This window comes from Manacus vitellinus, unplaced genomic scaffold (assembly GCF_001715985.3).
Source record: "Manacus vitellinus isolate BGI_N305 unplaced genomic scaffold, ASM171598v3 scaffold_1_pilon, whole genome shotgun sequence".
In the NCBI taxonomy this organism is placed as follows: Eukaryota; Metazoa; Chordata; class Aves; order Passeriformes; family Pipridae; genus Manacus; species Manacus vitellinus.
Genome location: NW_021939396.1, coordinates 26,606,575 through 26,619,887, shown reverse-complemented (window position 1 = coordinate 26,619,887; position 13,313 = coordinate 26,606,575). Strand labels below are relative to the sequence as shown.

At 34.9% G+C, this 13,313-nt stretch overlaps 1 protein-coding gene across 8 annotated transcripts in view; it reads left to right on the top strand.

Annotated features, from left to right (window-relative positions):
- Positions 1 to 13,313, top strand: part of RALYL (RALY RNA binding protein like) — a 373,182-nt gene that overhangs the window by 261,778 nt on the left and 98,091 nt on the right. The window contains exon 1 of one of the 8 annotated variants that reach the window (XM_008929742.2): positions 1,629 to 1,742. The exons of the other annotated variants lie outside the window; for them this stretch is intronic. Coding sequence (XP_008927990.1) covers positions 1,706 to 1,742 — 37 coding nt within the window. The 5' untranslated portion in view covers positions 1,629 to 1,705. Of the gene's footprint in view, positions 1 to 1,628; positions 1,743 to 13,313 lie in introns of those variants that run through there. 8 annotated transcript variants of the gene reach the window in all.

Below are 13,313 nucleotides of genomic sequence, written 5' to 3'. Positions count from 1 at the left end.
TTCTGCTGACCTCAGCAATAGATATGGTGTAATTTCAACTGTGTCATTTTGAGATGACTCTAGATGAAATACTAAAGAAATCTAAAAAAATTATCCATTGCTTTCACTTTCTTCAGGCTACACTTTATCCTCAGCTTTGCTGATACAAATCCAAAGCAAATGAAAAGATATGTGGTCAGATTTTGACAGGAGGAGGAATTCAGATTAATAGAGCCAGTATAAAGTAAAGATTTCACTTCAATAGCCAGAGGTGTCAATGTGAGGACATGTGAATACCAAACAACTGAAAGGAGAATTAAATGGTGCACAAAGCTACACATGATTATATTGGAGATATAAAAATATATTGATATATCTGAGAGGGAAAAAATATAGAAAAAGTAAAAATTTAGGGTAGGCAGATTGAGAGAGACATTCCTTTTAATTTCTTTTAATTGTTTTGCATCAGGAAAATAACTGTAGGCCAATGTTTTTAGATTAATATTGCAAATTGGTCATGTCTTTGACTGAAACATGAATGATCCATAGACATCAGATGTTATTTTTCATTATGTAAGCCAAAGATATTAGCTTTTGATTTCTTTGAGTAGTTTAGACAGCTGCTGTCCAACCATGCATTTTAAACAACAGCAAGGGTATTATTATCAGTTTTTAAGACATTTCAGTCACTATACTTTGGCTCTATTCCTTCAGCACTTCTATGTTTGTGGTATCTGGGATCAATATCTCAAAACAGTCACCTTAAAACATGAATTTCCTAAAACATTAAGAAATACTTTCACACAATTTTATTAAAGGCAGATTTATTGCTGAATGACCTGGAATTTCCACTTCTTGTCAGCTCCACAACTGCTACTGGCATCTTCTTGAATGTTATCTCCCCAGCATGGCAAAAATGTCTTCCCCTTTCCCCCGCTCCCATTAGGAAGATATCTGGATTCTTTGAAATGGTGATATGTATGGAAGATCATACAATGCTGCCACTTTTTCTCCATGACCTTGTGATTCAACAGACTAGCGGAAAATGGAGTCGCTTTAAAAATGAGCTGTCAGCAGATTGTTGCTTAAATAACCTTTCCCAAATTAAATCACTGAAGGGTAATGCAGAAGTAAACATAGGCATGAAAAACATTAATTACATGTTATATGTTATTTCCTGAATACTCTATTCATGAGCTCATACCTGCAGTCAGGATTTAATTGATTAACATGTGTTAATTTTCTTTTAATAGTAATTTTGCTTGAAAATGTAGCCCAAAATATTTTAATGTCCTCATATGCATAATTCTAAGACCTCTCAAATAAAAAGTTAGTTTTTATTAGTTTATAAAGTCATTTATACAATTTTGGTTATGTCAGGGATTTTTCAGGTAATCTTGATGTCAGATCATCGAATAGCACATTTCCCCACTTCATCTGATTACATCATTCATTATGTTTTCTGGATTTTATTAGCTGGTATGAAATTATTTTGAAAAAAAATATGTAAATAAATATGCTTTGTCTCTTAGATTTGTACAGAGAAAATAGTTAGAGCCAGCAACATCTCCCCTGGATTTCAGGAGAATGGTATTACCCTGCCTTTCTCTGAGAGATTGCTGGTTACCCTCTGTCAGTGAGCAACTGACTCTCTGCAAAGCAGAAGCACGATCTCTTTTGTCTGTGATCAAGGCAATAATTTCATAGAAAGTGGAATTTCTTCAGAATGACTATGTACAAGAGCAAGCGCAGAAACCAAAGATGTAAGTAAATTGTAAAGGTTTTTTAATTTTCTTGCAGAGAAGGGAGAATAAATCTCGATTTCATTGAAAACATGATATACTTTACCCTGCTCTGGTTGAATTTTACCAGGAAAGCAGAAACAGTATTCCATGCCAACTATCCCACCATATCTGTGTATTAAATGCATACAAGAACTTTAAAATGAAAAAAAAAATTACAAAAATTAGCTCACTTGTTACTATGGAAACCCTCAGAAAGCTTTATGATATCAACAAAGAAATAAAGATTGAATATAAGTTTAGTTCAGAAGAGCCCTTTATTCAGGCTTTAATGACTGGCTAGCTGTAGCCTTTGATTTGACAGGGTTGACATGCTTTCCCTTGGTGGACTTTTTATGTGGTTCACATTAGGGAGCCAGTGATACCAGAACTTTAAGGGTGGCTATTTTATTTTCCTCCATCATAACTTTCAGAATTAAGTAGTTTGCTTAAACTACAGAAACTGGGGAGGAGGTAGGTGGGGAGATGGGAAGGGAAGCATACATGTGTCTCTGCTGTGTATTTAAAGCATTCCAGCCCTGAAAATTCACTGGCTTCTAAATGCATGATTTCCCAGTTAAGCACCTGACAAAAAAGACATTCCTCTAAGAAAAATACCATATAGGCACTGTGTGTTTTCAGGGAGAGAACAGAGGGGGGGGAATATCAATTCAAAAGCAGATAAGTTTGGACTTCATTTGGACAAGAACATTGTTGTTTTTCAGAGGGATATATACAGCTATATCACTGAACTCAGTTTCTGATCCTTATAGAGGAATCTGTATAGATGTCTTTCACTTTGTCTTGATTAAAAGAAATGGATGTGCTGAATGTAGAAAGTTTGGCAGGACAGATCTCTGCTAAAATCTCTGCAACGGAAATCCATCATCTGCCTCACATTCAATAAAATAAATTATCATAAATTTTGTTCCCATAGCAGCAATGAAAGAAAATTATTCATATACAGGCAAATTATAATTAATCTAGCTCATTTTAACATATTAATTACTTCATCTTTATTATGTAAACAGGGAACTCTTTCTATAGCCAGCTGCATTCTTGCAATCTCTCTTGTCCAAGCCTGCTTATGATGTACAATAAGAAAATTTGTGCCTGGTTAGCTGAGTTAGGTTTTTGTTACAAGAATACAGTCATTCATGAAAACAGCACAGGATGCTTCTAAGGATGCTTTTATGAAGACAACCTGCCTTTCACCCCTGCTGACTCCAAGGAAAATCTGTGATTTGTCTAGAGGTAAAAAAAAAGAATGAAACATGATCAGACTCAAATTTGTAATTATGAGGATGGTTGTTGCAATGTTTTCTGGTTTTAGAACTATCACTTGTTTTAAGATCCAAAACTATAAAATGTCTCAATATTATATATGTGATATATTATATATATAAAGGTGTATATATTATACATATATAGGTACCAATACTGTGTATGTGAATGCTTCATTAATACCTCTTTGCTAACTAGCAATTGCAAAGACCTTAAAAACCAAACAATTAAGTAATTTGACATTGCTCCGGCTTATATCATTCAAAGGCTTTTTGAAGGATAGATTTCATCTAAGCAATTGTTATTCTGAAATATAAGGGATTATGGTAGCAGCTGCAATTAAACAGTAAGCAGGTACTACATTTTCCATGCATTTCTGGTGGCCCTTAATAAGTAATAATAAAAAATATTTGGTATATAATTTCCAGTGTCTGTGAGGTAAACCTTGAGGCTTATATCTCCTCACTACCTCTCATTACCACAGTTGAACCTGTGGCATAAAATGAAAGTGAGCTTTGTGGCTTTTACTTTTCATTGAATTTCTGCTTTTGGATTTCATACACACTTCAGAGTATTATAGCCATTGCTTTCTTAACCCTTTTTTTAATGTTTTAAAAAAGGTATAAATACATTCTGTACTTAATTTAAAAGCACGTCAGATTGGAGAGAAGGATAGAAAAAGTAAAGACATGATGACATTTTTCTAACACAAAATATAAGTAATCCCCATTTCCAATTTCTGTCCCAGGTACAAAACTGTTGCTAGAGGGTGATTGTCCTGCTCTGCTCTGCACTGGTGCTGCCTCACCTTGAACATTGTGTGCAGTATTGTACACTACAATATAATAAAGATATTAAGCCTTTAAAAAGTGTCCAAAGGAGGGCAACAAAGACAGTTAAGGGTCTAGAGGGGAAGCCGTATGAGGAGCAGCTGAGGTCACTTGTTCTGTTCAGCCTAGAGAGGAGGAGACTGAAGGAAGATCTCATTGCAGTTACAACATCCTTGTGTGGGGAAGAGGAGGGGCAGGCACTGATCTCTTCTCTGTGGTGACAGGACCTGAGGGAATGGCCTGAAGTTGTGTCAGGGGAGGTTTAGGTTGGATATTAGAAAAATGTTCTTCACCCAGAGAGTGGTTGGGCACTGGAACAGGCTCCCCAGGGAAGTGGTCACAGCACCAAGACTGACAGAGCTCGAGAGGCGTTTGGACAATACTCTCAGGAACATGGTGTGAGTCTTGAGGTTGTCCTGTGCAGGGCCAAGAAGTGGACTTGATAATCCTTGTGGGTCCCTTTCAATTCAGCCTATTCTGAGATTCTGTGAACATATGAAAAAAATGGGTCTATTTACCTGTCTGTAAGAATAGGATGGAGGTTTCCTTTATATCTTTTTAGCTACAACATCATACATAAGTCTTCTAAATTCAAAACTAACCTTAATGTTTAGCTTCTATTGTAACTTTGATTTAGATTCCAGTCAAAGTGGTGTTCATATTAAGTACAAAACATATTTTATTTATTCCATAACTGTTGTAATTTATGAGAAATTAAATTAACTATCACAGAAAATTGTAAAACTTGTGTCACGAAGCAAGCAAAATTCAGATTAAGACTGTTTCTGTTTGACTTTCTGTATCTACCTACAGATACAGACACAGTCTCCATGCATACATTTCTGTGCACACAAAGATTATAGAATGCTTGATCCTTCAGGATGCTTGATTCAGGATCTAGCTGATAGACTAGTTTCTCATTTCATTGCATGGACATAATGACTGACTGAGGGGAAACCATTGTAACAACTGCAATTTTACAAACACTGAAAGACTCTTAAATGTGTGATGATGGAGCTTTTCTGAAATAAAAGGTTTGAATCTTAGACTGTCCTGCTTTGGGGCTGCAGTTGCTGAGGAGAAGGCTCAGAAAAAGAATTGTGGTAAGCTGTAGTGCACATGTGGGTCTTCTGCATGGAGATGTAGTTATTTACAGTTTCTTCATGGAGATGCCATATCTCCAAGCCTTCTCTCAAGAAGCAAGTAGCAGACATTCCATTTTTCATTGGAGTCTTCCTTGTAGACTTCACTGTTACAGAAGTCAAGGCAGGCTACTATTCTTGAAGACAATAAGATTGGAAAATATTTACTTACCTCTAAATCAGCTTTAGGAAATTCTCATTATTCTTCATTACTCATGGTTTCTGTAGCTTGACAAGTTAAATCTCCACCACCTTGTGGAGGACTGTGTATGAAAAGAATTAAAAGATGATCCTTAATATTTCTTCATTCTAACACTAAAATTTGACTCAGAATAACTACAAGAGGATAAAGAGAGAGTAAGGACTAGTGTGGTGTTTTGAGGAAGGTGTGCAGCAACACCCAGGAGGAGATGGCAGTGCTGCCTGGAGTGCAGAGGTTGGTGTGGGACTTCCCTGCTACTCACCTGAACTGGGGTTTGGAAAGTAAGGGCAAAAATGGAAAAATTAGGGGGAAAAAATAGGACCTATCTTTCACTTTCTTCAGCTTCACATTTTCAGTGTCATGGGATCTTTCCTGCACGTCAGCAATGACAATCAGAGCACAATGGCAACTGAGGCAAAAAGCAGTTACTTCTGAATATTGGAAACCATCAATAAAGTCAACAGTTATTGTAAGTGCGGCTACAGATCCTGTCCCATTCCAAGGTGTTAATTTTCCAAGGTGACTTCCCAAACTTGTTCGTGACAATATGAAGAATCCTGTCAACACTGAATGTCCCTGAAATCATGCTCCAAATGCATTAATGACTTTTGCCATAGCTTGAATACCAGTTCCCTGTAAAATATCTGTTTCCTTTTATATATATGACAGTTTGCCTAGCTGAAATAGTTATTGCTCATTTTTTTATACTGGTATGCTGTGAATGGTATCTTTTTTAAGTAACCAGATCTTGTGAAGGTTCTGCTTCTTTTAAACCAACAGATGACTGGTCATATTTCATGACTTTTATTTTTTTTTAAGGAATAATGAGAGGGAAGACATTCTACCCTCTTTTATTCTGGCAATTTCTCTCTCCTCATAGGAAATGTGTCACAGCTTTACCTCTATGGATTATGTTTCTTTGTCCTCAACCCCCAATTTTGGTTGATCAGTGCTAGGTTTCCCTGCATACAGAGTGATGTAGTAAGGCACATGTACATTTATTAAAGGATTAAATAAGTTATAGTAAAATGAATGTAAACCAAATTATTTTCAAAAGTTATGCAAGTAGCTGCTGCATATAGAGTTCATGTGGTTGGTGCAGAAAGTTAGTGTGCTGTATTTAGTGATGTGTTGTCCACAAGTGACATCTGATGTATGTTTTTAAAGAATCCTTGTCTTGCTGGAGAAAGAATTTTCTGTATACTGATAACATCTGATGAGAAATTCTGTGAAATTCCAGTTTGAAGGAGTATTTTGTCCTATCTGCATTCTTTGATCTATTGCATTGCCTGCTATATTTTCTTTCATTGATAAGGTCCCACTTGCCATCTTTTCATCATGGATTTACTGTTCTTATCTTCTTTGTCCCCCTTACAGATAGAATAATCGCTTTCAGGCTTAAAAATTCTGGCATCTGTTGAGTTGTGTTATATTACAGTTTGATCAGCCTATGATTACTTCCATCTTCTTTTTGCCTCTAAGGGCAGTAAAGACCTCAGTACCGAGGCTGTTGCTGCTCAATTGCAGTCTTTAATATAGTGTGTGCTAGGAGGTAAAGTGACTGGAAAACCAAATCTCACTGGGGAAAACAAGTGTAGTTACTGACCCAGATACATATAAGAAAACTCTGCCTCTTTCCTTAAAACATCAGAGACTCAGACAACTAGGGAATATCTATTCAGCATGTTATAGAGACAGCTTCCTTCATGTAAAGCTATCCTGGAATAGCCTTAGAATATTCCTATTGCTGCATACCTTCTGAGGGAGTAAAATTCAGTGCATTTAAGTATATCAGTAATAAGGCCAAGCAAGAAGAAATCTATGATCTGCAGGAACACAAATATCATTGAATATTCACATTGCATGGATAACATCTTTATACAAATAACAACTGTCATTGCTACTCAATAAGTCAGGGACTTCAGAGTTGGAAGCATTCTTCTCATAGTTTTGAAGGGAATTAAGAAGATGGTTGGTATATTTGAAATTATTCATGTTTATTATTCCCATGTTACTAAACAGTAAAACTGAAGACATATGTCCCTCAGTGAAGCATGCAGTGCAAATGAGCTAGAATTTTTTCTTTGACACTTTTTCAACTATCCATGTAGACTTATAAAGTAGGCATGATTTTTTTCTGCTTCTAAATTGTACAAATAAATAAAAAATATTGAAAGATAACTGTCTCAGAATGCATCTTTTGAGAGACTAATAGTCTGACCAAACTCAACAGTCACATGATGCTTCCCACTGGTCCGTAGGAGTCTGCCTCAGGAAGAAGAGTAGAATTTTTGTCCCTGTAGAGAAAATACTGAAAATGTAGAGAAAGATTGACAAATCAAAAACTTACAATCTATCTTGAAAAGGGGAGACAAAGGAATAAACAGTACAGGTCCAGATTCAGAAGTGACTTTAAAAAATTTCTGAGAGCAGAAGTCAGAATATCTGAAATGCAAGTGGAGAACATAACAAAGAAACTCAGCCAGTCACTTCAGTTTTGTGGAGGAGAAATCTGGGGCAGCAAAAATACTTAATAATAGCTTTGGCTTCATTAAAAGATTATGGTTTAAATTTTCAGAGGGGTTTCTTTCTTTTGCATAAGAATAGGAGACAATATGCAGCAATTCAACAGAAGAGAATAAGTGGAAAGCTAGGGACATCTCATAAAAATGCATCTGCTATTTTTAAGGATCATAAAAAGGTAATTATTAAAAAAGATGAACATATGCAAATAATGTAATTTGGATTATGTGATTTCAAGTATATTAGAGGAATTAGCAAGTTAATGTACCATACCATTGAAAGTTTGTATTTGAAAAGTCATGGAAAGCTAAGAAGGTATCAGAAATATAAATGTACTACTGGTTTTAATGTACACAGAATCCTGTTACATATAGAAAGCTGCTATGTTCATTAATATCACCATTTATCATTACTGAAATGGTACTTACTGTATGTTGGTTAGTCTTCTATAAGGAATCAAAATTTAAGATCTATGTGACTACACTCCGGTAATGACCAGACATCTGGGAAAACCAATAATAGTTTTAAAAAGTGAAGTCCATTAAAATAACAATCAACAGGTTGAAGATAATCATAGTCTAAACTAATCTATATAAAAAAACAATTCTGGCTCTTAAATTGAGCAAACATAAGTCCAGTTGTTAGAACCTAAATTTAGATTACTGCAGGCCAATTTAAGATATACATTATCTGAGTGTAATCAGTCATATATTACTTAAAGAATTTGCAATTTCTCTTCCCCATCACTTGGATTTTGAATCTAGATTGCTTATCTACTTTTAAAGTCTCTTTCAAAGTACTATCAACGTGATTGCAAAGTACCTATTCAAACACTAGAGTTCATATGCAAGTTGAAGAGAGTATTATTGTCATAAATTGTCTAAAATCTATAAATTTCTGGAAATCTTGAGGGAAATCTAGGCTTCTTCTAATAAGGTCTCTGTACACTGCTGTAGAACTGCCACCCACCTGTCTCCTCAGAAAAATGGGAAAAATCCTTGAGAGATTCAGAGCATAGAGAATCTGTTCTCTTAAGATGAAAATCTGCTGTTGCTTATTTTCATATAAAGTTTTGACTTCTTTTAAAAAACAAAAGACTTGCATGACTGCATATAAGCAGCACAAGTCCTGATTTTAAGCACACATCTTTTTTTTTGTTTTCAAAGCTGACCTGATTTTTTTTTGTTGTTGCCTTTAAGGTACTTTCTTTGTAGGGACAGCACAAGAAAGAAAACCTCCATCTGATCTCCAGTACAGGTCTTAACATCAGTCTTTGTCTCTCCCTCTTTTCATAACCAGTGATAAGACCAAGCACAGTATGTACATAGTGACACCTTCACAAGGAAAAAAGGTATAAAGCTTTAAAAAATACCTTTCAAATACCTCAAATTATTATCTAAAGTCTGATAAACCATTAAAAGGATATTTTCTGGTTCCAAGACCAAAATGATACACCAAGTCCAGCACTTTTTCAGCAGTTATATCTTTTAGATTCTTTAACAGTAAAATCCAGAAACGTTTCTGGATATTACTTTGGAAATATTCCCCCTCCTCCCTCCATGCACTTTCCAAAAGGAACAGGGGTTTCAGGTGCATTAAAATCACATAACAATGAAGACTGTGAGCACATAAGACTCTAGCTCACATTTAGACTCTAGTTCCTATCTATGGAGCATTCAGTGTCAAATTTTTGTTTCTGAAAAACTCACTTTTTTGGCCTTAACTTTCTATTTTCCTCTCCTTTCTTCTTTTTTCTTCTTTTTTTTTCTTTTTTTTTTGGTTATTAGTGTGTTAGACACTCTGAAAAATAGGTTGTCTTGCCAGTTCGTGTTGTAGATTATGCTTATAGATTTCTCTGTCTCTCCTTGTAACTAAGATGAAATCTCTTCTACACTGTCTTTTGCAGAAGATTGTGGTCATCTCTAGAAACTATTCTTTTATTTTGTTTGTTTTCCCACAAAATAAAGTTTGCTTAGGGCTGATTTTCACGATAAATAAATAAAGTATGTATATTGTATTATAAACCTTCTTTTGACCCTGGTGAGTTAGAAATTGCCTTAGAAAATCATCCAACTGTAATTCTTTAACTACAAGACATTGTTCTCCAAATTGCTGGTATCTGTCTTATGAATGGTTTCCAAAGGCAATTCTATTGCTGATTTTGGTTCACCCCCGGGTCTGTCATAAAGCTGGGTCTAGGTGTCACCTTCTAGCCTCCTTTTACTGCTTCCATTCAGTAATTATTTATTTAGAACTCACTGAAGTTTTAACACAGCTATTAACTACACTGCAGAATCTGGGACATGTATCAGAGATCAGAAGTGAAAAATGTCCAGTGAAAATTTTCCAGATAACCTCTGTTAAAAGTCAGTCCAGCAAGTAGGCTTTTAGCAGTATTTTATGCCTTTGAACATCTCCTCCAAGCTCTGTTTTTGTTTTATTGATTACAAAAGTTTTGGTCATGCAATACCGAAATCAGTGGCAAAATTCACATTGACTGACATAGCATTGAAACAAGGCTTTATTACTTAGAAAAGAGTGACGATTATGTTGTCCTTCATACCTCAGTTATATAAAACAACCATATAAAATGCCCCAGGAGTGTTTCCTTTGGGATTTAACTCTGATTTGAAAGAATGTCTTACAAGTGAATGTCTTTATATTCTGTTTCTTCAGCTGCTTGGTTGGAGCATCTGTTGAAACTGCTATAAAAGTGTCCAATTTACCATCCTTTGCTGTAGCAGTTTTCTGACAAAAATTAATACAATCAACCATTAAACATTAATGTTTTGGAGTTATTAGAGACTTAGGTGTTGCACCTTCAAAATGTACTTTATTCTCACAAGTAATCTTATTTTCCTACCTGTGGCTTTTTAAGACGTGCAGGTCTACTTTGTATGTAAACAGTCTTTCAAGTTATTATTGTTCATACATGTAGATACAAATACACATTAAGCCAGTGTGATTTCTGAAGTAATTTCTCTACAGAATATAGGTTAGGTAAGCACACTGTGGTCTCACCCAAATACATACTCAATTTTTCCTCTCTGAAGAGCAGAGTTTAGTAATGGGCAAAAGTGAGGATGTCACGAGTTCTCCCAAGCAGGGAACTGGGATGCTGGCAAGAAAGTAACTATGTCTTGTGTTCAAAAGCATACCTGGATCCTTTAATTTAGACCAGGTAAATATCTTGTCATACACATCAGCAGAAGATAAGTTCCATTTATATAGTTTGCAGTCAACTTATTTAATTGCAAAAAGAGAATTATTGAATTAGTATATTAAGGGACACAATATTTTAGGCAATCCTTCTTGGGAAATTATATAGTCAGACCTTAAAAATGGACTCTAAAAAAGACTGATGTTTTTTAATAGGCATAGATGGTTTTCAGACAATAACTGAATCTTCAGAGATCTGTCTGCCAGTTTGCTCTCTCTTCACCTAATAGAGGTGAAAGAAACTTTGCAAGTCAGTTTTATATGTGTTGTATCAGACAGACATTGAAAAACAGCAGAAAAATATTCATTCTCTCAGTTCTGAAAGGCCACCAGCCAAATCAGTTTAAAATACATTTATTAAAGGAAAAAAAAATGTTGGTTTTTGCTTTTTAATAGTGACATATTTTGCTGTGCTTCAAGCAAATGCAAATTAAGCAGCCAATTTTTAAACCCTGCAATAAGTGGAGTTTTTTTAAGGGAAGCTATAACACATTTGGAATACACTCACACTTCTCACTATTATAATATAAATTTTCTAAACATAAATTATTCAGAAACATTAGGACATTAATGTAATTTAACATTTCATATGACAGTGCATTAACATGGTGGTCTGGGCTCTAAAAAATATGAGATAATAACAAAATGGTTTATGACAGTGTTCATGTCTGCACTAAAGTTCAAAGGATTTAATACCATCTGATCAAGGTGAAAATTTTTTAAAAGAATATTAGTGGCCTTTTGATGGAGATACTAGACTCAAACAGTACTAGTGATTTTCCATTTAATGTTTTCCTGGCAGAGTCAATATGATTTATTGAAGGATTTTTTCCAATGATGAACCAAAGTTCTAGAAACTAGAGAAATTCTTTTGTTGTCCTTACTAACTTATTAAAAATAACACCAATAATAATAATAAAGCTCATTGAAAGGGCCTATAGAGAGGCCCACAATTGTAGGTTATATAAATAAAATATTTTCTGAGGCTGTGATCTCTGGATTTGAATCCAAACTCTTAATGATCAAAGTTGGTGGTAGAACAAGCTGATTAAAGATGAGGCTCAGAATCAGAGGAAGTCTCATCCTGGATCCCTCCCCTTCAATTGCATCATTCTCAACTTTTCTATATGTTCAGTAAGATATATACCTCAAGACACATACCTCAATTGTGGTTTTCACTCTCTTAGTAACAAACTGATTCTAGTTATACTAGAAAGAATACATTTGTTACTTATTTCTTAAAACTATTCTGTATAATTAAATATTATTTGAACTTTTATGTATTAATTTGTATTTGTTATCCTAGGTCTTACAAGTAAGACATAGATAAGGAAAAGGAAAGAACTGGGGGAGAAGAGAGAAAATGGAGCTCAGTTCCATGCTGTAGTGAAACATTATGCTATTGTGGCCAGAAACTTTCATTCTGGAGAAGTAACAGTTCCCCTCTTATCTCTGCAAAAACAAAGTTGAATCCAGTCTTGGAAAAAAAAAACACATCCTGTTTTTTTCCTTGGTAGGAGATCACACACTTGCAGCTGTATCACTGTCCTCACTTAGACGATTTGAGGGTAATTTACACAGTGTCCACTTTTTCTCTTTATGTAGCAAAAAAACTTCACAGAATTGGAACAACAAAAGCTGACGTAATGAAATACATAAATCTATATTACTTCTGCTGTGTTCCTCTTCAGCTTGTAGCTCTGTCTGCAAGGATTCTCTATCTGAAATATAGCTCAAACTGCTGGAAACTCAGCAGGTTGCAATGAATCCAAAAATACTAAAGATAGCTATATCTCCTATATGTCTTTGATCAAATTAAAGTAATTTCCCCAGTGGAATGATTTCAAAACTACTTCAGTAATTCAGGTGATACTTATAAGGCTTTAAAAAGTCTTACTCTGAAGGGATTTGGTAATTATGGACCACAACTTCATCAGATTTTTTTCCCGATGTGCAATCAACTTGCTATTTGTCATGTCCTTAATTTTATGGCATGTTAGGCTGCTACACAGTCTTAAATAATGCGTATCTAATTAATGCTCCCTGATTTCATCAACATACATGGACTAATCCTTCTAGGACTTTTCTTTCCTTATGAGTGCAACAATATTGTTCAGGTTTGGTACATAACGAGATTTTTTATTTTCCCTTGACACACTAATTGTAGCCTTATCTTGTGATGTATAACTACTGGCAAGGTCCTTGAATGAAAAATAAGACTGCAGTCCCATGACAAAAGATCAGCTAAGAATACATGTCAGTCACACCTGTTTCATTTCCACAGCTGTAGAAATTTATTTGCCACAAAGGTGGTTAGTTATTTTGATCATTGATTAATTCTAGCCAGAAAAGT